Source organism: Cottoperca gobio, chromosome 24 (assembly GCF_900634415.1).
Source record: "Cottoperca gobio chromosome 24, fCotGob3.1, whole genome shotgun sequence".
Taxonomy (NCBI): Eukaryota; Metazoa; Chordata; class Actinopteri; order Perciformes; family Bovichtidae; genus Cottoperca; species Cottoperca gobio.
Genome location: NC_041378.1, coordinates 21,156,101 through 21,180,849, shown reverse-complemented (window position 1 = coordinate 21,180,849; position 24,749 = coordinate 21,156,101). Strand labels below are relative to the sequence as shown.

Here is a 24,749-nt window from a genome sequence, read left to right as displayed (position 1 = left end):
ACATATTTCATAATGCTGCACACTGATTCTGACTGTTAAAAGTTTAAAAGTGTTAAAGCGGTTAAAGAGTATGTTCATAGATGATAAAATAACTACTTCAGAGCCACTATCGGGAGTGAATGACTACCTCAATACCTTTCAAAAATATAGTATTGTACCCAATAGACCTTAATATACTATCACTTAAAATAAAGCCTGCTGAAGTTCTAGATGTTTCCTTTTTGTCAACAAATCTTATGTGCCGATTTAAACCAACAGTAGATCTACTAACAAGTATTATTTGTGGCAGCAGAACGGTGTGTGTGTGTATGTGTGTGTGTGTGTGTGTGTGTGTGTGTGTGTGTGTGTGTGTGTGTGTGTGTGTGTGTGTGTGTGTGTGTGTGTGTGTCACATCAATGAGCCACACTGTTGCACTGGCTGACATGTTCCTTCATTACCATGAACACACACACACATACACCGTTCTGCTGCCACAAATAATCACTAGAGCACCAAATGTGGATTAATCCGCCGCTGAAAACAGTCCCTAACAAATTCATTATAATGTCCTGTTTGAGGAGGTTGTCGAAAATTTACTGAAAACTACAGTGACCAGCTGTTTCAGAAAATAAAAAGATATAGGTATGAATGAGTTCGGTAGAGATCCTCAGACAGGGTAAGGTAATTACAAAGTATTAAGAGACAGACTAACACATTGTGGGTTTGGGTCTTTTTAAGGGTTTTGTTGACAAAAAACAACAACTATTAAACAACGCCAACATTTAAGAAAACATTAGCTAATGAAGAAAACATCTTCTCCCCATTTAACAACTAGTCACATTTAAATGCTGCAGAGAAGTAAAGCACACGCACATTTTGAAAGACATTCACCAATGTAAAAAGAACCGCACTGGAACAGAAAACACACACTGAACTAAGTAAAACACAAAATAAGTTTCTGGGGGATACTAATGCTGTGTTCATGTCATATTGGAGCTATAATAATTACACATTTCTGACTTATTAAGTACGTTTCCTGTCCACATCCAAGTCATCATCACAAGTGGGACACTTTCCACATATATTGGACTTGGTTCTTAATAACATGGAAGTCCATCGTTCAGTGTAAACCCAACTTGAATAGATATGGTGTTATATTGTCAATGTAGTTGTTTCACCCTCACAAGACTAACTATGTCATCATACAACCATGTTGAGTTGTCTGAACTCTTGTAAATTGTTAGAATTAGAATCTTTCCCACCTCTACTATCCATCCCGAATGACACGACTGCAGCAGTAAAACAGAGGAGTTAGTAGTAATCACAGAAAAGGCTATGCTTGGTGTTAATATCTCCAATGATATTGGAATCACTTATTAGGAAAGTGAAAAAGCTGACGTTTGACTTGTCACACTAGGAAAAACCAAGGTGTTCCTGTTAACATTAACAAAGGCAGTTCCATGTAAGTGGTGAGTAAACAGTGAGTAAGCGTGAACAATATCAGGACCCTGAAACTAAAGCAGCTCCATGGAATTCAGCTGATTCATTCCATTCTTTACACCTGTGCTTTTCAGGCTTTTTCTCACTAGGTAAATAGTAGGTCAGGTATTTGTCAGGTTTGACCACAGCTGTGTTCTGTTGGACTTGTTTCTTCTTCCTGGATTCGTAGTTGGATCTTTTTTTCTAAATGTAATGTGCCAAAGGGGTGAAGATCTTTTCTTTATTTGTTTGTTTGAGTTGCAGTGTGTGGACTCTCTTGACCACAGTATTATATACTGTATATTTTACCCACATTGTTTAGTTCCCACATTCACTAGACGCAACACACAATGAATGCATGTGGTAATTTTATTTACAAATAGTAAAAAAAAAAACAATAAAAATATATCTTGCTTTCACATATATACATTTAAATGTATTTCTATGAACTATGTAGACAGGACAAATGAGGCGACTGTATTATAGTGGCTAACCTTGAGATCTTTCATACAAGGCAGGACCTCTGAAGACAAAGGACACACTTCACACAGACTCAGTTCTAAAGCTCCACAGAAGCTTATTACATCAGAGGTGGTCTGGTTAAATCTCAATTCATCAATTCCTATTTGGAATCAGTTGTTTTTCCTGAACACCCAATAGGTAGATCTTACAAGTATTCGGGCCACATCTTTTTAAAAAGATAATCTGAGATTTCAAGACTACACTCATAATATTCTGGGGGAAAGGTCAGAATGTTATGATAATACAGTTGTTATTTCTAGAAAAATAATGTTAATGTTATAATAGTTGTAATAGTTATAATTTAAAATTGTAATTTATAGATTACTATCTTTAAGCCCCCTGAGGCTAGTTTGTGATTTTGGGTTATATCAATAAAATAGAAAAAGTCTTAATTGGAGAGTAAATGTGTAATTTCTAGAAAAAAAAGAGTAAATTATAAAACTATGAACAAAAATCATATTGAGAAAAACAAAAGGCATATTAGTAGTATAAAGTGGTAATTTGGGGGAAAAAGTCATAATATTACAAAAATTAAAAAACATGATATTTTGGAAATAAAAGCCAAAATATTACGAGAATAAAGTCGGAATTACAAGAAAAAGGTCATAATATTATGAGATAAGACATGTACAAAAATGTAATATCCTGTTACATGATATCATTGTTTTAATTTTGTGTCCTTAAATCTAAATATAATGTGTTCATAGATGAAACCTATAACTTCAGCTCATTCACATTCTTCATTTGACAAGTAAAGGCTGACAGACTGCATGTGACTAATATATTAGCAGATATAAGTATTTAAATAAGAATCTCATAATATTATGACATCATCGTTAAAACATTGTAACGTTTTTCTTGTAAAATCACCACTTTATTCTTACAACATTTCTATTTTTATTTAAAATATTTGAAGATTTTTTCTCGAAATCTCAGATTTATTTTTCTTCTAAAAGTTCCCGAATATTGTGTCATAAGATCCGGCTCAGATTGAGGTGTGGGGTGCAGCATCTAGTTCACCATGAACAACAGGTTTTTGGATCTGTAGTTGGACGCTTATGACGTTAACACTGTGTATGAGAGCAGGAGGAGTAGAGGTACAGTAAGATGAAGCAGTCGATCAGAAGGATGGTGTAGAAACATCTCTGCGTGTGCAAACTTCGACCTCTCTGGAAGCGAGTCAGTAACACAGCCAGCAGCAAAAAGAAGGTGGCAGTGTTCAGGAGGAGAAAGAGTCTTATGTAGGAGGCGGTGCTGAAGAGACCCTCGCTCCCTGCCGTGGCCACCATGGGAACCTCCTTAAATTTGCGGCCCTTGACAAAGGCCCCCTTTCTGTTTTTGCGGCTGTCTGTATAATCCATAAAGGCCCGCGAGTCTCCTTCTCCCTCCTCTGGACTGTCCTCATATGTACGCTTAGAAGTCCTCTGTCTCACCTTTTTCTCATTCACCTCAATCTGTGCAAAAATGTCAGGTAGACTCTCAGATAGCTTCTCCCCAAGGTTCACTTTCCTCCCCCCTTTACCCTTGCCCTGTTTCTTTGACATAGCAAACATCTTCTCGATGACCTCTTCTGTCTTCTTCTTGTCGGAGAACTGCAGGAGGCGCTCTGCAGTCTTACGGAAGCTGGCAGTGTTCAGAACCCGTCCAAGGATGTGTCTCTCCATTTGCTGGAAGACAGGCTTGACGTGCTGGAGGTTGTCATCCATCACGTTGACGTATTCCTCCACTTCCTCAGGTGAGTTGTCTTCCGCAGCTGCCGCCTTCTCAAATACAATTTTCTTGTGGTCCAGCAGTACCATGGCAAACAGAGGCTTGCTGGTGACCTCTCCGGTCAGCAGGTAGATAGTGTAAGTGTGATCCTTGGTGGCCAGGTAAATATCCACTCTCTGGTCATCACCACGCAGGCTGAAGCTCTGTACATCCACACCTGGTCCATAGAAAATGTAGGCCACCCTGGTGTGAGGGTACCTCAATGGCATTGTGACGTTCACATAGTTCGAGCCATTATACGGGTACCCTCGAGGGTAATTCCAGTAACCTACCACTCCTTTGTTACTGTAGCCTGTGTCATCCATCCAGAACATCTTATATTTATCCTCACCGTGTGATACAAATGCTCCATGGACACCATCTATCTTTGTACTCTGGAATGGAAGCTCTGTGTTGTGGAAGAAGGCACTCATGGCCCTGGTCGGGCTGTCTGGGTCCAGGTGGATGTGATCCACAAGGAGCAGGAGCTGTGGGTGAAGAAGGAGCAGGTTTCTCTGGAAGTTCCTTATCTTCAGCTCTGGATTATAAGCAGAATGTCCCTCACCACGGATGAAGACCATTCCCTGTCTCTCCATAGCAGCTTCAACTCTGCCTTGGGCATCAGCCGCCAGCCCCATCTTGTACTTCAACCACTTGGAATCGCAGGCTTCCGTAACCTGTCCAGCCCACGGCTTAAAGCAACTCCCTGAGACTGCAGAACTAAACAACACTGCGTTATTCAACAAAGTGTACTTGGGTCCATACAGTGCCTCTGTAATGAACGGGACACCATTGGGCACAAAAGTGAAAGTGTTCTGATCAGGGTGCTCGTGGCCAGCGTTAAAGTTCCTCCACCCTTTGATCCACTCTTTGTACTTGTTCCTGTGAACGATGTCGAAGATGGCGCGTCCCCCCAACTTCCCTGACTTGAAGGAGAGAAAGGTGCGGTTGGTGTCTGCAGGTAAAGCACTGCCGTACGTCACTACGCCCCAGTCCTCAAAGTAGTGGAGTTGGGATGTTCCAAAATCTGACGGAGGCTTGGGAAACAGTCCTGGGTCATACCTAGAAAATACCATGAGAGGACGGATATCAGATGGATAAAATACCAATATGTACATCAATCAAAAGCAACCACTGATGGCAAGTCTTATGAGTTTAAAGGTTTTCCTGAGGGTATGTTGCAATTTACATTTTTGGTTCCCACCTTTTCTCAACCTGCTTCATTTACATGTGCCATGCTTATGTGATTCCCTATGTTTACCCAGAATGCCTTGTGTTCACCCTAATAGAACTTTCTCTCGCTTTTGAGGGACAGTTCAGATAAATGCATATCAAAATCAATACCACTCCCATGTTTATCTCTAAAAAAATAAGCCTGTGCCACCAGGTGATTAGCATAGCTTAACCTAAAGACTGGAAGCAGCATGTCTGCTTTGTCTGTATAAAACCCAAAAGGTAAAAACAACAAGTTGTGGTTTTACAGGGAGTTAAGTGCTGGATTTGTTTCGTGGCAAAGCCAGTGATTTTATTGTCACTGTGAGGTTGTCAGGACTCCCAGAAGTCACTGGAAGGGCCAGGACAAAATTCCAGCATGCCACACCCTGTAAGACCACAACAAGTTGTTTTTTGTACGGATTAAACAAAAAAGATATGTGTTAATTATTGAGCTTTAGATTTGTTGGTTGGAGGATTCTTTAAACTTTGAACAGAGCCAGGCTATCTAGCTGTCTCCTCTGCTTCCAGTCTTTAGAGGATACAACTGGGATTCAAATACAGCTGAAACAATCAGTCAAGTAATCAATTTGTTGAGAATTTATGGGAAATTGTTATCTATATTTCTTATTATTTTCTGAAATGTTCTAGATTAAATGACTAATTGGATAAAATAATTGACCGTTCAATGATTAATCATAAATCATTAGGTGCATCCCTAAACTCAAATATCTGGACCATGGCAAGTCGTCAGATGTAAGAAATGTAGCCCAAAATGCAAGATATCCCAAATATGCAAATGTTCTTTATTAGAGTAGTTTTTGAGTGGATTTCCTCTTACGGTTCTAAACAGAAAACAATTGCAGTCATATATTTCCTATTATGAAACCAAATTGAGCAGCTCACCAGATGAACTCTGTGTGGAGAGTAGACCATCGCTGGCCTTTTCCAGCCTGCCCTGGCCCCTCCATCACCCTGTTTTGATGAATCAGATCAGCCAGCCAGTTTCCACTGCCATTACGTAACACATAGCGGTCCAAGAAGACCAGCTGGCTCTCTGGCCCGTAGAACCAGTTGTAGTTAGAATCTGCAATGGCGACAGTCCGTTGAAATCCTGATGAGAAAACACAGACAGAACAACCTCAGTGGTGGCCGTTCATACAGGTGTCATGCAGAAATATTGGGTAACATCACAAATACAATGCTGATGTATGGACTGATTTTAAGTTTGTAGTGCCGACAAGGCATTAAAATATCACTTCGAACAACAACTTCTTTGTAAATTCCAAAACACTACCACACAGAGCTCAGCACAAAATATTTGGCCTGTAGTCACGGATATGTAACAAAAGTGCCCCCCCAGCATGAACCTCAGTCCCCTCAGCTGTGACCCAGCTCAGTCCCAAACCAAGCGCAAATTGTTCACACTGTTTTGCTGTCTGTAATTATGTAAGGAAAACCTTGCACTCTGGTGGTAAGAGAGTTCTTAGAAACCAGCTATAGTAACTACAGCATGTAATCACAGTCAATCATTTGCCAAGCAAAAACAATAGTAAACATAAATTGTGACAGAAACACTCTGGGAAGTAAAGTCTCTTTGAGCGAGGCAAAACAATGAACACATTCTTCAAGATATTTATTACAGGAATGGAGGATATTTTGCAATGACCATGTGGGAATGAGCAGTGTTGCTAACATTCAATACTGTCTTGGAGCTCTAATGTTAGTTATAAATGTTTTGGCATTTGCTTTCTGTCAACTGTATGTAAACACACAAGACAGTATTCTGACAACAACTGACACTTCGAGTCCTTTCAGTGTTTACACTTCAACTGACATTTCAAAATGCTTCCACTGACACATGACTTGACAGTCACTTCTTTCAGACCTTGCATTCCTCTAACACTTCCAACTCCTTCTAACTTGCATATCGCTAACGCTTCAAATCCTTTCAGTGATCTTCAAATATGTTAGTACAACTCTTACTGCCATTTGCTTCCTGCCATCAATGCTCATGCTTTAAGTGGCATTATTTAGCTATTAGACTTCAAGCGATACTTCCACTGCTTTCACTTGAACAGACAGTTACTTCATGAGCACAACTTCTAACTCCTTTCAGTGCCTACACTTTGTGCTTACACAACTAACTCTATGTCACACTCTTTTTATCACTTGCTTCCTGTCATCTGTAAGGAAACACACTAGACTCCACACACACTACTCCATTCAGTGCTTAGACTTCAACTCACACTTTAGCTCATTTTGGTGCTTAAAGTTAAAGAGACGCTGCACTCACTTGACCTGACAGTAATTTATTTTGGCACTTCCACTTATTACTCCTTTTATCTCTTACAACTGGTGTTTCATTTTTTTTCGGTGCTTAAACTTCATCTGATTTTTAGGTTACACTACTATATCATACAACTGACACTTCAATTCCATGCAGTCCTTGTACTTCAACTGATATGTGTTTTTGTGGCATTATTATTAGACAGTTGATAGTGAAGAGGCAGACAGGAAACATAGGGGAGAGAGGACATGCGCTGTAAACATTCGGCCACCAAAGTACCCCATTTGACTGATATTTTAACCCCTTTAGTAATACTTACACTTGAGTCTTTAGCCTCTCTCAGCACATTCATTCTGCTACTGTGGTTCCGGATCCAAGGCTCTACTGGCTGATGTAATTAGAGGTGCCTTCTGAGTCAGCCACAATACAGAAAGTGTTGGCAGGGGGCTGTGAAATGTCTGAGCCTGACCTAGGGGCCCCTCCTCTGATGCTGCCCTTCCCCTCACCTTCAGACGAAACTTCCAGGACACCACATATCCCTGCAGGTCTCAGCTCAGCTTTGAAAGGCATCCAGGAAGGTAATAACTACACGCATGCATACCCCATATGGGTTTAGAGGAGAAACTGCTTTCCAGTGTGGCAGCCTAAGGTTATTTTCATGTCTAATCTAATATATCCAACTTTTGGGATCATAGCTAAGTAAACCCTTACTCACAGATTGCTCTGTGTTTGGATGTCTAATATATCAATTGCAGTGAAAATATTATCATATATATTTCACAGCTTTGAAAAAAGTTTTAAAAACTGTGTTGGCCATGGCAGGTGAATGGACATTACCTGGAAGGATAGTCCTGTACAGGAAGGCGAAGTGCTTCAGGAGCCAGGGGTGGTCGAAGTGGCTGATGGCAAAGTGGCGCTGCACCAGGAACATGTACTGGAACAGAGAGCGGGTGGTGTAAGTCCCGTAGGCCACTCCTTCATACAGGGAGCCATCCGTCACATCCTGCAGGAGGACCATGGACTTCTCCATGATGGACAGGACCTGCTTGGTCCACAGGTAGGCCTCCTGGAGGTATCCTGGAACACAGGAAGTGGAGATGGTTTCACAATTTAAATACAGTCTGAGGGTTAGGGTTAGGGTTCCCCGACTCTCAATTGTTCAAAGGGCTGCACCAATATTTATGTATGTTTTTGGCCCGTCTTTGGCCTTATACTGCAATCATGCATACTTCGCATAGCTGACAACCATTTTCCAAAAACATACTGTAGTGTTTTTTCTACATTTCTGGCTAACCATAGGTTACTGGTGGCAGATTCTTGTCACGTTTTACACAGTATTTCAAGATCCACACGTGCACATAATTCTGTCCAAACAGACCTTTGGGGGCAGTGTTTCCCCTACCATTGTCCCACCAACAGAGCCCAGCGCCCTGCCTGAAATTCAAGGTGTTTTTTTTTTCTCTAATTAAAAAAAATAATATATTTTTTATTCACAACTCACTTTTCACATTGACAGGTCTCTTTTATTAAATAAACGCTTATGCTATTGATATAATTTATGTGCACGTTTCAGTTTGTACTGTCTACTTTGCGCATTCACATTCTCTCCTTCGCTCCGTTTTGCGAAGGGCGGGGCTTCGTAGCTGACACACACACGCGTGCGCACACACCTACAGAGCGGAAGAAAGGAGAGGGGAGAACTAAATAGAAACCGCACCGCGCACGCAATCGAATTTGAGAAAAATGTAAAATTATGGACAATCTAGTAAGGTGCAAATGCACATGGGCACAATTAAAATAGAATCTTACTTCTATGACTTGCACATGATTGCTCTAAATGGCAGCGAGAGGTTGACTGCTTAAGAACATTAGTTGTTCATACATGTATATATTGTACGAAAACTACAAGTAACAGCGAAAAATACTTCAAGTTCAGCTATCTTTAGACAGAACACTATTGTTCCTGTTTCTCTTCGTACCATTTACAAAGTATCATTTACTCTGTTAAAGGCAGAGATGTCCCTGCTGGAGAGGAGAAGTACATTACAGGCATAAAGGGGAATTACACTGTTTCTGTATGGATACATTTAATTTGATTACGAGAGCTGTTTTCATATTTTTCTTTGAAATGTTCTCACTTAAGAACCTTATTAAAAATACCTGATTTCCACTGTTTTGTACTAAATGGGAAAGAAGGGATCCTCTCTGCACGCAGGGCCAGGAGCCTCGCTTATTGAGAATATATTGGCACTGGGACTTAAAATGAGAGATCCAGCATTACAAAGAGACGAGGGCCCTGTGTTTTATAGTACGTGTGTTATGTCACAAACGGAATTAATACAAAAAGCAGCATTACAGCAAACAGCGTCTTCACAGTCTGTTGCCTAAGAAACCTTCCACACATGGAACTCATGACACCACTATGGCACACTACAGCATGTATACGCTCTCATACACACTGGATCACACACATAGACTGTACTATGAGAAAAAGTGACCACATAAACACTCCAGCCACAGTTCATTGAGGAATCCCGGGCCATCGGCGGTAACTGGCCAGCACCCGCCCAGCCAGCGGGTCCGCCCCCAACACTGTTTGGTTTGGGCTTGGGGACCACTGGCGTACACATAGCAGTTATTTACCATCAAACAGGAACTCTTGGCACGCACTAGAGACCATACTTACACAAACAGAGCTTTAACCAGCACTCACACAGTCCAGGGCCGCACTTCAGAGCAGCCCAGGCTGAGAGCCTCTTCAGTACTTTCCTCAAAATTAGAAATGTTTAATTTAATTCAATTCTTATGACAGCTTTCTGGGAAAAAATCAACACAATTTATCAGTGCCCTGGACTACCACAGCCTGAGAAATATTTTGGTCTCCACCAACTCCATAATATTTAGCTTTTTTAGCTTACTAATGTTGGGTTTCACCAGCTAACTTGTCTGCTGTTTGGTGCTGGGTAGCTGCTGGAAACGAGGTGGATAAGAGCAGAGTTCTGAACAACAAAACAATGAGCTAAAAGAGGCTACACAGAGCTGAACTACATATCTGTAAAGTACATATTTCCAGGGATAAACGCAGACGTAGACAATTATGCATATTTGGGATTTTCAGCTGTATTGCAGCAGCAGCAGCAGCAGCTTGTTAGTTCAATTTAAAATGAAGTAGAAAACAGAAGTAAACCGGCTATTTAGCGGGAATAATGACAACCACTATGACAAAAAAAGGAAGTACACTGTACACTGAAACTACAAGGTCAACAGAAAATCCAAGGAAAAGATGACACATAGCCGAACATACAGTACAATCACACCACAGCAATTACTGAAATACTAAAGACGAAAGAGAATCATTGCATACACCCACATTAAAAGGAAAACAGAAACCAGACAAAATAGGTCTCATGCACATAGTGTACAGTAACTCTCTGGGTTCAGCTATAATTTACTGTTTTCCCACAGTCTAATAATGTGGCTAGCTTGCCTAATGACTAGCAGAGGGCATAACGCTGCTGTCAGGCTGAGCTCAGACCCGACTGTCTCTCATGGTGTTAGCATGAAGCTGACTCTGGACACAGATCCCTCCCTCAGCACACAGTATGTCCAGAGGAATGTGAAAGGTCAAGGGATTTCTTATTTCCAACAATGCTCGGGGACTTACTCTCTGCTCCTTTACCTTGTCTGCAGCTAAATTTCCCTCGGGATCAATAAAGTGTCCATCTATCTATCAGAACACCACACACGGTTAATAGAGTGCAACTGCAAGGATCTTGTAAATAACTGACCGGGGAGCGGGTCATCTGTTTTCTCATCTATTTTATATTGGGGGCAGCAGAGTCAGTAATGAATGTTTCCCACAGGCTGACGGCTCAATTGTGGGGGAGGTGCATTCATGTGAGGTGGGATAGGTATGTAGTCTCACTTCAAATTAAAAGCAGTATTAGTGAAAAGTGAAAAGGAGTTTAGCTATTGAAGCTAAATGCTGCTCCTCATATTGGAAAGAGTTGAGCTGCAGCAACACTTCTGTTTAAAGCAGCAGCTACACGACGAGCTGCTCCACTTTCTTGATTTTCTCAAGCTATTTCACACCATACAACAATACTGTTCAATAATAGAACAATGTCAGCCTGCAGAGCAGCTCCGTATTCTTCTTGAATATGGCATCACATGTGTTAGAGTTAAGTTCCAGTCTGCACTCTCTCTCTCTTTATCTCTCTCTGTATCTCTCTCTCTCTCTTTATCTCTCTCTGTGTCTCTCTCTCTCTCTCACCCTCTCTTTAACTCTCTCTGTATCTCTCTCTCTCTCTCTCTTTATCTCTCTCTGTGTCTCTCTCTCTCTCTCTCTCACCCTCTCTTTAACTCTCTCTGTATCTCTCTCTCTCTCTCTCTCTCTCTCTCTCTCTGTGTCTCTCTCTCTCTCTCTCTCTCGCCCTCTCTTTATCTCTCTCTGTATCTCTCTCTCTCTCTTTATCTCTCTCTGTGTCTCTCTCTCTCTCTGTGTCTCTCTCTCTCTCTCTCTCTCGCCCTCTCTTTATCTCTCTCTGTATCTCTCTCTCTCTTTATCTCTCTCTCTCTCTCTCTCTCTCTCTCTGGCTAGCTGTAGCTCATTACCTTTTTTCTTTCTCAGACAAAATAAAATGCATCAAAGCAGCATCTGGCTGTGCTTCTACTTAGTGGTAAAAAAAAGATTGTTACCGGACACAACAAAACATCATTTTGAAAGTAGCAATACTTCAAAGTAAATGTAGCTAAACATCTAGCATTGCTATGTGTACTGTAGCCCTCTCTGATCAAATACGAGCGTGTTGCATTTGTTATTCACGTTTATTCTTACCCCCCAATATAATGATTAAGGTGGCTTGACATTATGTGTCTGAACATAATGTCTTAACAAGGATGCCAAGCTGTCATGATGAGCACAGAAGCCCACAGCATGGACTGCCTCACTGTGGCAGTAGGACAGCTGTGACAGACCGGGGAGTTGGGGTTCACTAGATGAACTGTGGGTCCAACTGAACATTCAGGCAACAACAAGCAAACTCCTGGAATGTGCTGCTGATCTAAACCAAACTCTGACAGCCTGCATATCTCTATTTCAGAGTGGCACATGAGTTGTTCATTGTTAGAGCATGCTATTTTAGGGCCCCGCATAATGAAAAAATAATAACTAATCCAAACAGTCAGCAATGGCCCTAAAGCTTGTGTCAGATAAGCAATAAAGAAGAAGAGAGACCGTTAGTTCTTTTTCTTTGGTCGTGCTTCCTGGAAACTTTCCATTTATGCACAGCCAGAATAACATTAGGACGTAATGTCATCCCTTTGCACAGGAAATGAATGATACATCTCCGATAATGGAATGCAGTCAGGCCTTTGCACAGTGTTCGACGAGACACTTGAGAGACTGTTTGTTATTTATTAATGTAAATACATTATGTGTCACCAATCTTTTAAGAAGCTATTCTTTTTAGTTATCACAGTCATCTCTACATGAGCTCTGCTGTAAAGCACATTTTTAACAAATAAAAGCTGTCCTAAACAGAGCAGTGGCCGAGCACAATCCCCTCTTCAGGTAACACAGACAGAGCTGGAGCAGACTCACTTTTTCCTTGGCTCGGCACAAAATGCAATGAAGCAAAAAGAGGTCAGGCTATAACTCTCCTGATTGTTCACAGAGCTTTGCGCCTGTTGTTGCCCTCTACAAAAAAGCCTAAAGTAAAACCACTGTGACCACAGCGGTTCTCTGTAAGCCTACTGTCATTCAGTTCACATCAGGACTGGATCTTTTGTACCAGAAATCAAATCCCTGTAAGCAAAGCAAGCTGCACTGCAGGCTTTCACCTTCTGATGGCCTTTCTCTGCTGCTATTTAGCGCTACATAGTGACGCAAAAAGAAACATAAAGCAGTGAATAATCATGTCAGATGGTCTGAAATGCTGGAGAGAATAAGGCCCAAACCTAAGAGTTATGTGAAGAAACTCATCTGGAGAACCAGATAACCTCAGGCTGACTACACTGGAATTCCAGTCAAAGTTTCTCTCGTAAGCAAGATGAGTTTGGCAAGTCTCACCATGCAAATTAGGAGACATGACCTATACCATTATACCGTATGCATATGTGTAAATGTAGTTTTAGTGTGAATACGCAGTAGTATTGGCTCTCTTCAAGAGAGACAAGCTGATGCGGTCTGATACAGTTCTTGAATTTCTTAAATAAAGCTACACTTATTACTGTGAGCTACTTTTCCAAAACCAATATTTTATTATTTTAAAATGACATTTTTTACTGTAATCAGTCCACAACTGCATCCTAAGTCATCTGAATGAGCCTTTAGACCAGGGGTCGGGAACCTTTTTGGCTGGGAGAGCCATAAAAGCTAAAAAAAATGTATGTATTTCCTTGAGAGACATATATTTAAGAAATTTGAATGTAACTTTATGCGTGCATTTTTTAAGAATAACACGTCTCCGAGTACTAATAAAGGTATCAGTGTTTCATTGAACAGGAGCTCTTTTATTAAATAAACTAAACGCTTACGTTATTTATCTCATTTATGTGCATGTTTCAGTGTTTACTGCACGGGTGTCAAACTCAAGGCAATTATATCCGGCCCGCGAGAAAATATCATACGTCATAACTGGCCCGCCGGTTTTAGTAATTAAATCAATGCATGGCACAACCACAGGGAAAGACATTTGAGGAAGTATCTAAGTGTGTGAATGAAATGAAAGCAAAGAGAAAGACACCACAGATCTCTGGGACGATGTGATCACGGACATGTATGATGCAGTGAGAGCCGAGCTGCCTGTGGGAGACTCTGATGCAGAAGGAAACTTTGGTCACTACGTGTTTCCAAACACTGACAAACCATCTCCACCGCTGTGTTCCCGACAGCATTCTGCTGATCAACTGAGCAACTTTTCCGCATTTAAATTGAACTGCTCAGCAATCCATCCCAGTTTTTAATGTTGGCCCTCTCTGTGATTGAGTTTGACACCCCCGGTCTACTGCTGTTGCTTTGTACAGTTTCTCCTCTGCTCGGTTTCGCAAAGGGCGGGGCTCCTCCCCCTACGCACACATGTGTGAACACACCTTAACCTACAGCCAGAGACAGAGTGGAGGAAAGGAGAGAGGAGAACTAAAAACAAATGCGCCGCTAAATGTTTTTACTTTAAAATGACACAGTATAATTATTTATTACTTGTTAATCATGTTAAAAAATGTCAGCTCAAAATTGTCTGCGAGCCATATTGCGTTATCGAAAGAGCCTTATATGGCTCGCGAGCCATAGGTTCCCGACCCCTGCTTTAGACCATGTGAGACGAAATCTCTACGGTAAAAACCAGACTAATGAAATACCTTTAGTGGAGTTGAAGCTTCTTAATGCTGAGCAAGGCAGGTTTCTAACCTACAGCCCCCACACAGAGCTGGAAGGAGTGAAGGAGCTCAAAAATATGTTGTCATATCATATGAGACAGCTGAGGCCGACAGATATACAGTTTCTGTTAAAACACTTGGGGAATATGAATAAGGTCATGACAATCTCAGCCACTGGTTGTAAAGGTGTCTTGCTCTGACACCAACATGCTCCTTATTCAAAAACACGCACATGAGAAAGACACAGATCCCTATCCACTGACCTTGGGTCATGTAAACCAGGCTTCCTGTGAGCAGAGCCACACAGTTGGTGGGCTGGTGGTTGTGCAGGTACTGGAAGCCCCAGCCTCGGACGTACGACTTCTCGTACATCAGGCGTGACGCGTTGCCGATCACCTGAAGGAAACGCTCCTGCTGGCCCTTGTTCAAGTACTCGTACAGGAAGTCGTAAGCGGTGGCGAACCCGACCAAAGAGTGTGCCAAAGGAACTTCATCCCAGGGGGCGTCTTTAACCAACCTGCAATACAAAACACCGAACAAAGGCTAAATGCAAGGCATCAAACATATGTGGAGCATGTGGAAATAAACATTCAGTGGTAATCAGGTGTGAAATGTTCACTCTTTAAATGAAGTCCTGGAAAATGTTTGTCATGAAGAAGAAGCTCTTTCCTTTGCGAAGCCTTTTAATTATCTTTAACACAGCTGTAAAGCATCTATTCACTTTGAAAGCAAAAATAAAAATGCTAAGTAGCATTTTACACCACAAGTGCTGCACCATTGCTTACCAATAAAAAGGCTTATAAAGAGACATTCAAAGTGTAGTGTGTGCACATTCTCTCCTGCTTTACAGGCGCTGGGATGTAAGCATGCTGTGAGATTTAGAGGTGCAAAGTGTTGACGTTGTAAGAGTAAAAGGTGTTCTGTAATCCTTCTGCTCACTTTAGATAAAGAGAAATGAACTTCAGATGTGGTGATTAAACTAATCGCTGTATTTTAAACTGCCATGAGATGACTCAGTGACTCATGGTGGAATATGCACATATACAGGAATCACTGACGCCATGATGTCAGTCACTCTTCACTGACACTTTCTTTATGACACTTTTAGTTTATGAAAAGTCTCTTCATATTGTACGTTCAGTATGTATATAGTAGCTGACATCACATGTTAAGACATTAACCACGACAGAGCACAAGTTTATTCATTTAAGATTCACTCTTTCCATTTGTTATGTAGTCATCTCTGTATATCTTCCGTAACATTTTTGATGATATTATGAACATTTTAAAGCTCAAAGATAATGTACTAACAGTGTGTTGGAACTAAAGCATGATGTTGGTAATACAAGGTTTCCACATATTAAGTGGCAGCTCAGCTTTATTTGGTTGCTTCTTTATGTTGCAATTTGCCCATATGGCAAAAAGAAGAGTATAATAAAATGGATGCCAAGTCACAGTTGGACTATATATTGAATTATGCCAAAGCACACATAATCTCACTTCTGTATGTTTGCACAGACTGTGTAAAAAGGGAAAAAAAAAGAAGCAGGCACCAGTATGCCACAGAGTAGAAGTTCCCCGTCGGAACATGGTTCATGAAGTTGTCGGAGACATAATTGAAGGTCATGAATACCACAGCTGACTGATTCTGCACAAGCCTTCAGAGGTTCAGTGACCATAATAAAAGTGCGGCCAAGGAGAAAACTCACAGTGTGCTCTTAAGATGTGAAAAAATACATGTTCAGTGGCTTCTCCTTTCTGCACTGTGGCACACATACTGAGATTGTAAGAAATGTCCTGCACATTTCATTAATAATGCCACAGCGTTTAAACCATACAGAATGAGCACAGTAATGAGTAATGTCAGTTATAGAGCAATGTCTATCTAAAGTCTGCTAACACGAGCTAACAGCAGCCACTATAAGCTACTGCTCATTCCACACCCAGCACACCCTGAGTGTACCGACCGCAATAAGGTTTGTTCTGATGCTGATGAATTTTCATTTGTGAGATGAAGACTTTGGGCCTTTCTGAATCTGCGCTCTCGTGGACTTGTGAAAGGTCCTCAGTCACCGCCCAACGACTCAAAGTCCACATTTAGTACAGTTCGGGTGATTGGAAGTGTTCTTGCTCCGCCTGTTTTATCCAGGACACTTTGTGGACTTGGTTTAGTGAAGTACCACAGAACGCATTATGCATCATATTAAAGTGAATATCTTTGGGTTTTGGACAAAACAAAGCATTTAAAGACATCAACTTGGACTTTGAGAGACCGGGTGTGTGTGTGTGTGTGTGTGTGTGAGTGAGATGAAGGTTAGGGTGTGGTCAGTGGATTAGATTTGTATGTGTTTATATGATAAAGTTATTTATAGAGCACAGAATATTATTAACCAGACATTATTTACAAGAGCACAAAGTTCTTCATAAATGTAACTTCTTAATGTTGCTCTCAAAGTGCACCAGATTAATGCACGCACCATTGTCTCACAAAATCCCGTGGGAAGCACTGAAACACTGCTGTTTTCATTTTTGTCCAACAACTGTGGTTGTGTCAATAAAGTTTTGAAATTTGACAGGAGAGTTAACCCTTTAGAATTCAAATAATGCCTGTTTGAAAATTGTGTGGGACATTTTCAGAGATCTCAGGGAGAAGTCCTGAGGTCTGTGTAGCGTTTTCAACATATGATGTAATTCTTTTTGCAACATAAACTGTAGTTTAGGAGTTGAAATGTCTGTTGCTGCCACAATAGTTTGTATGAAAGTAAAGTTAAGGCACATGTTTTGCAATGTGAGGATGCTGTTGGTTAGTGGATAACTGTACAGGATGTCTGTGCACATTTGTACATACGTTCTCATTTAAGTTCAAACTAAGTGTACATAACCGCACAGCTAACCAGTGAGCACTGATTGTGTGAGATTGTGTGACTGTGAGGGAACGGTAGAAGGTTACCATGGAGCCCAACACAGGATGCAACCACCTTCTCCGAGTGTCATTTTCTGAGACCTTCATTCCTTTAGTCTTTCAAACAAAAGCTGCGGAGAGCTGGGAAGTAGTGAATGGCTGTAATCCACCTCTCGGCCACTTTGCACTTGCAGGCAGAACTAATGTTCATTGAACTTAATCAAATTGTTAGGGAAAAGGAAGCAGGCTGATGGCTGAAGCCTGCATGACGTTCAGCTGAAAAGCCCAACGATTGTCAAAACATGTGCTGAATGGACGGCTTCAGCCGACTTGTGGATTGTACTTCTCACGGTATGAAGTATGGCAAGAATGGCTTTTTGCCACTGCTTATTCTTGTTTGTATTTTTTGTATATATCTGTGATTGAAATCTATGGAATTGTAGTGTTTACTGCGTGTTTCAGGGAATGAAATATAACTCTACGCAGCACATCATTTTTCTGTAAACTTTGCAACCTGCTCCAACAGGATCGATGTTATTTATGTAACAGAAGGAGATCTGATAAGGAAATAAAAACCCACTGTTTATTGGTTAGTGGTAATATGATAAATATTACTGGAGGACCACAATGGAAATAAGCTTTCAGGCTTCATTGTTTTGATCCTAGGTGATTTTGACGTATGTAATGCGCTTTTTAATCATCAAATAAATTCAATTAATCAATCAATCAATCAATAGTAACTGTGTTTAGAAATATGCACGACCACAGAACGAGATCAAAGGAGATGATAAGGAGGGCCCTGCTCCCTGACCGGATCTTGAGTATCAATATTTCACTTTAAGAATTGTATTATTTCAGCTGATTTTATGCTTACACTGTGCTTTCTTTCAAAATGAAATTGTGCTTAATCAGATTACCACAGCAATCCTCGGCACATTCAGCATTCCATCAGAGAAATACTGTAAAGCAGTGGTTCCAAGGTGAACTGAGGTCAAAAGAAAACTGTTCTGCTGTAGTCTTTGCTTTTTGATTTTACATTTCTGAGTCTTACTCCGGCTTAATCTAATGCTTCCATTCAAATCCAGACATTTTTGGTCATTTAAAAAAGGGATCAATGGAAGCCCTGGTTTACATATTTTTAATAATTAGAGCAGAGTGGAGTCAGCCTCTGTCCGGTCACCTGGACCCTGAGCTCAGTCTCAGCCCCAGCCCCTGTGGGGGGATATTCAGCTCACATCTGAACATTTCATTTCCTTTCATGTTCAGCAAACAGCTGCTAAACATATTTCCTAGCGCACAGACTTATCGGACCACAATGCATCTTTACCAGAGCTCTGCCCACAGAGGAACACGAGCTCTCCGGAGGTGGGGCTGAGAAAGCCTCTGAGGGGGAGGATTGAGCATTAATACCCAGTTGATGCACACATGGGGGTGGAAACGGAAATCAGGTATCATCTGAAAGTCTGAACACATTTCTATGTGCCAATGCAGGAGGGTGGTTCAAATTTCGTATGTAGAACATTCCTCAATAAACAGACTGTTGCACAAGCCTTCAAATCTCAAATGAAAGAGATGAAATAATAATAAATAAAATTATAAAAAAGACAGAAAATCTACCAACTAGGCTGCGCTGCCATCCTCTCCATGTAGTCCTTGGCGAGGTCGAGGGCCCCGGCCCTGTGCGGGTACAGCACACAGAACATGGACAGCACACCGAGGTTGTTTCCGTACAACTCGTTCCAGCGGGCGCTGAACTCTGCAGGGCTCCAGGGGGGCAGGTACTTCTCAGGATACTCCAGCATGGTTTCGCCAGCCTCGCGGATCCTCCTCGCCATGTCCCGGTGAGTCCCTGCCGCTGCATACTGCATCTCCTCCACATCCCCTCGGCTGAAGTACAGCATGGGATGACCATTGTAGTTCCCTCCCATGAAGGGGATTCCTCCGCTGGGGTCCACTTCCGCTGCTGACGCCACCACCACGGCGAGCAGGGGCCACAGCAGACTTATGAAGAAGACTGTGGGGGCCCCGCGGGTGTGGGTTCTCATCGTCTCATCAGAGAGGGAACTGTGGCATTGCCGAAGGAGCTGAGCTGAGAGGGAAGAGTGGGGGAAAGAGAAGGATTTGAGAAAGCCAGCCCATATTCTGCACAGCCTTTTCTTACAAAAGCCCTGCATTCCTTGAATAATGAGATACAGCTGTAGTCCTGATGATGCAGACTTTCCATAGTATTATACACCATTATTGAAAAGTACAGTTAATGAGCTAATCCCACTACTGTCTGGTAATGTAGGAGGCATTGTCATTGATTTGTTTGTAAATTTCCTTCAAATTCTAATTTCCCATTATAATATAATATAATAATCCCATAATACAATGATACCTTTCTGCAATCAAATCTTCACTTACTATATCCACGTAACAAATCTGCAGGTTGTTTTCCACCTCTGCACACTGTGTTACCTAATATTCACTTCCCAAGATTTATTTTCGGAGTTGCTATTGTCAGACAAGTTTAGCCATGCACACACCCAGATGTCCAGACATGGCCTGGAGGTCATACATGGCCCATTAGTGTAGTAACATTACTCTGGCCTACTGAAACAAACTGCTGTGCTTTACAGAGAGTTGGCCCAGCGTTTCTGCTCTGAACATGAGAGTAAATTCCATGACCTTAGTGGAGCTCTTGGCAAAGGCCTGCTGGAAAACCCTTTGGTAGTAATTTCAACATCGTCTAGACTGGGGTCCCTTCTAACGCAGTGAGCTGTATTTTGTGTTGCACTTGATAAACAAGGAAAGCTCAAGTTGGTACATAAAAGTTCTGCCTCTCCTGAAGTGAATTTTGACATTTGACCTCCACATGCCGCTGTGGTGAACATGAGGGTGGTGGACAACTCCAAACTAATCTATCACACTACAGCTGTAACTGTGTCAGGAGGCAAGGATCTATTTTTAGAGAGGACGCCTGTAAACCTGAATTAGACTGATCTCAAACGTACATGCTTTGGGCTACATCAGTCAATTCAATGGATAACATTTTGGTATGAACCTGTACTAGATATGTGCTATCAATGGCACTTTAAAACATTTGTATCTAGTGTAGCACCATTGTAATGTGTTCCATGGGTATTACAGCAAGAGCTGTAGCTAGACCAGGAATACTGAGGCCCATATTCATCATTTCATTCATATTTCATTCATTCACCTTTCATTATATTTTCTGTAAATTTGATAATGTTGAAACAAAAGTAATGTAATATACAGATTCCAGCTGGGATGTGAAGACTTACAGTTGGTTTCACTCTTTTATATCATTGTTATTTAAATACGATTTGGTTTCTGACAAAACGAGACATTTGAAGAAATGTGCTGGGGCTCTGGGAAAGGCTCTTGTTATGGTGTTTTTCAATATTTTCTTACATTTTATAGACAGTGATTGTTTAATTAATCGGAAAAACAACGGCTAATGAAAATCATTTTAGTTGCAGCCCTAAAATGGTATTCCTCTTAAAATGAAGGTGAAAGTGCCGTCTCCACAATGCCAGGAACACAAGTCTACAGAAGTGCTAAAGGAAGTCCTTTATAGGAAGTCAATATATATAAGTACTAATAATAATAAGTACTATTTATATAATACCTCTTATGAGTCTGTAGCAGTATCAAAACGTTTCAAAAGGTACAGTATGAGGACTGATATTAATACCTATCCCGAGTACATAATTCATTTGTTTCTGTTTGCCTAAAAGTAATCAAATTGAAGTATATTGAATATATCTAAATACAGCAGCATCAGGGAAATACCTGCCATGTATGTTTGTAATTATAAAATATAAACAGTTGTTAACACCCCCTAACATCCAGAACAATACAGGAGATGACCTCAGGGTCCTTAATGTCAGTTACTGCTCCCAGTCAGACATTACTCACGTTGTGCAGTCTGTAGTCAGTGTATGCAGTCAGTGTCTGAAGTCTGTGTCTGCAGTATGTGTTTGTGTCTACAGCCTGTGTCTGTAGTCTGTGTTTGTGTCTACAGCCTGTGTCTGTAGTCTGTGTCTGCAGTCTGTGTATGTAGTCTGTGTCTGTAGTCTGTGTCTGTAGTCTGTGTCTGCAGTATGTGTCTGTAGTATGTGTCTGTAGTCTGCAATATGTGTCTGTAGTCTGTGTCTGTAGTATGTGTCTGAAGTCTGTGTCTGTAGTCTGTGTCTGCAGTCTGTGTCTGTAGTCTGTGTCTGTAGTATGTGTCTGCAGTCTGTGTCTGTAGTCTGTGTCTGCAGTCTGTGTCTGTAGTCTGCAATATGTGTCTGTAGTCTGTGTCTATAGTATTTAGTCTGTGTCTGTAGTCTGCAATGTGTCTGTAGTCTGTGTCTGTAGTTTGCAATCTGTTTCTGTAGTCTGTGTCTGCAGTTTTTGTCTGTAGTCTGCAATCTGTGTCTGTCGTCTGTAGTCTGTGTCTGTAGTCTGTGTCTGTGTTTGCAGTCTGTATATTGTGTCTGTAGTCTGTGGCTGCAGTCTGTAGTATGTGTCTGTAGTCTGCAGTCTGTGTCTGTAGTCTGCAGTATGTGTCTGTAGTCTGTCTGTAGTCTGTGTCTGTAGTCTGCAGTCTGTGTATGTAGTATGTGCCTGTAGGCTGTGTCTGTAGTCTGTGTCTGTAGTCTGCACTCTGTGTATGTAGTCTGTGCCTGTAGGCTGTGTCTGTAGTCTGTGTCTGTAGTCTGCACTCTGTGTCTGTAGTCTGTGTCTGTAGTCTGCACTCTGTGTCTGTAGTCTGTGTCTGTAGTCTGCACTCTGTGGCAGCGTTGACAGAGATCTAATTTAGCTGTGATACGAAAATGCAATTGTGTTGCCACTGTCAAAAAAAGAGCCAAAAGCAATGCAATGTGTGCCTTGCCTCGGGCCTTACCAGCTATTTCCACGTTCAGAGTCATACATACAAAATCAAATATAGTAAATAGTTGTGACAGATTAATATCGGGTCTGTTCCGCATTTGTAAAAAAAAAAATGTAATCAGCGGAGTTATACATGAAACCTCTTCTGCTTCCCGGGAATAAGACCTAACATTTACTTTTTCAAACGTTAAGCTACATTTTCAGTCTCATTTTAAACACATTTCTACTATCACACGACTGCAGTTGGTGTAGTCTTAGAAATGCCTCTCCATCAAACAGTGAAGTGAATTGTAGACAGTAATATTAGTTATCGATGCTATTGATAATCCAAATCTCAGCACAAAAGTAGCCTTGTTCGTGTCGGACACGGAAAGACTTGTGGGCAGCTGAAGGAAAAGCCTGAACGTTACCTGACAGAAGATCTGCGTTCCGTCCTCACGACGATCATCGCTTCTCGGCACAGAAGAGACTTTAAAAAGATTCTCAAAACGATGGACAAGTTTGTTTTAGAGACGAAACAAAGTTAGATAGGGAGGGAAAGAATATGTGAGTGCGGAGGGAGCGTCATGCTAGCGAGTGAGGAGGGGCAGCAGAAAGAGAGAGAGAGAGAGAGAGAGAGAGAGAGAGGGAGAGAGAGAGAGAGAAAGAAAGAAAGAGAGAGAGAGAGAGGGAGAGAGAGAGGAGACAGAGAAGGAGAGAGAGAGAGGGAGAGAGAGCGGGATAGAGAGAGTGACAGAGAGGGAGAGAGAGAGAGAGAGAGAGGGAGAGAGAGAAGAAGATGGAGAGAGAGGGCGAGAGGGAGAGGGAGAGGGAGAGAGAAAGGGAGAGAGAGGGAGAGAGAGAAAATGGGAGAGAGAGAAGGACAGAGAGAAAGAGGGAGAGAGAAGAAGATGGAGAGAGAGGGTGAGAGAGAAGGAGAGGGAGAGAGAAAGGAAGAGAGAGAGAGAGAGGGGGGGGGACGGGAGGTAGAGACAAAGAGAGAGAGGGATTTTTTAAAACATCTTTATTTTCAATAAATAAAAAACTTTTACATTTTTATTTTTATTTACAATTCATCAATTCACAGCAAAATAAAAATGAGATAAAACAATTATAAATACATTTGTTTTCTATAGCCAGCACCAAAAATAAAAGCAGTCTCCCCAGTTTCGTGACAGTCCATGTGTGTGATAGTCTCAGTGTGTGGACAGAATGGACACTCGGAGGACACGGTGGGATTTATCTTAGAGACAAAGCAGTTCAGAATCCCGTAGAGGATCCTCCACTGCAGGTCTCCTGACCTCTTGTTGAAGAGCCTCCACACCGGTTTACAGTATTCTGGTACTTTTAGTCTTTGTCTCCACACCGTGTCCTTCCTACCGCTTAGTTTCTCTTTGTGTACGACCAGAATACAGAGTTTCTAAAATCCTTTTCTGTTTTGCATGTGGATGTCATCAGCTGTCTGTGATTTAACCTATACATAAAGTCTATTAGGAATCCAAGGTCAGGAAAAAGGATCCCCTGCATCAAGGGTTTCAGTGCCATTAAAATTGTTCCGCAGCCTCTCTAACTCCTCAGCGTCCAGTCTTTTAATCCTTTCATCCAGAATGTCTCTGGTGTGGCGGACTGACCTCAGGCCGAGCAGAGAGCCCACCGCCTCTATGTTATGAAGTTCAGAACCTGCAGCATCCACGATCCTCCTGTTTGTAGCCTCTCTGTGAGTCCAGGTCTGCTGCTGTCCTGAACATCCAGCCGAGCCCCACCACACCAGAGGCTCCTCCAGGAGCCAGAACAGAGATGCTGCGCGTTCCAGTATGGACCTTTTAAAACTTGTCCATGCTTTAAAAAGTCCTTGGTAAAACGGAGGCACACAAACGAATAAAACCACAGTTCATCAGAAACAATGAGGCATCTAAACCCAGGTGCTACCAATGCTATCCCCCTTAAAATGGTGCTGCCTACCAGCATCCAGACGACATCATCATTTCCTGTCAGGTACTTCTGTAAGAACTTTAATCTAAAAGCAGCGGTCCGGCTCTCCAGGTGTACCCCTCCCCCCTCCTCATTTGGCAGGTATAGTACACACTGGGGAAACCAATGTAGCTTGTCCAAAAAGAAGCAGCCATCTCCATTTTTATCACCTCCCCTGTTCCAGGTTAACATACCTGGAAGCTGAGGGAGACCATCAGACCATGTTCCCACTGCTCGGCCCTCATTTTTGGCCCAGTTCACCTTTGCAGATGAGATGTTTTGGAAGGTGTTCACTATTTTTCCTAACTCAACTACATCTAGGATGTCGTCTACATAGGCTGATAAAATAAAACTTGTATTAAAAACCAGTAAAAGCAGGTCAGTAATAAAAGTGCGGACAATGTG

At 41.7% G+C, this 24,749-nt stretch overlaps 1 protein-coding gene across 2 annotated transcripts; it reads right to left on the bottom strand.

Annotated features, from left to right (window-relative positions):
- Positions 1-1,868: 1,868 nt before the first annotated feature.
- On the bottom strand, positions 1,869-22,951 carry dse (dermatan sulfate epimerase). Of its 2 annotated transcripts, XM_029426052.1 has the most exons (6): positions 22,805-22,951; positions 19,128-19,599; positions 14,872-15,125; positions 8,069-8,308; positions 5,848-6,055; positions 1,869-4,791 (listed from the first exon to the last, which is right to left on the bottom strand). In XM_029426052.1, the coding sequence occupies exons 2-6, from the start codon at positions 19,553-19,555 to the stop codon at positions 3,045-3,047; spliced, it is 2,877 nt and encodes a 958-aa protein (XP_029281912.1). In that variant the 5' UTR covers positions 19,556-19,599; positions 22,805-22,951; the 3' UTR covers positions 1,869-3,044. The 2 variants fall into 2 exon arrangements, with proteins under 2 accessions (XP_029281912.1, XP_029281911.1); XM_029426051.1 differs by lacking the exon at positions 22,805-22,951 and having other exon boundaries at positions 19,128-19,713.
- Positions 22,952-24,749: the final 1,798 nt, after the last annotated feature.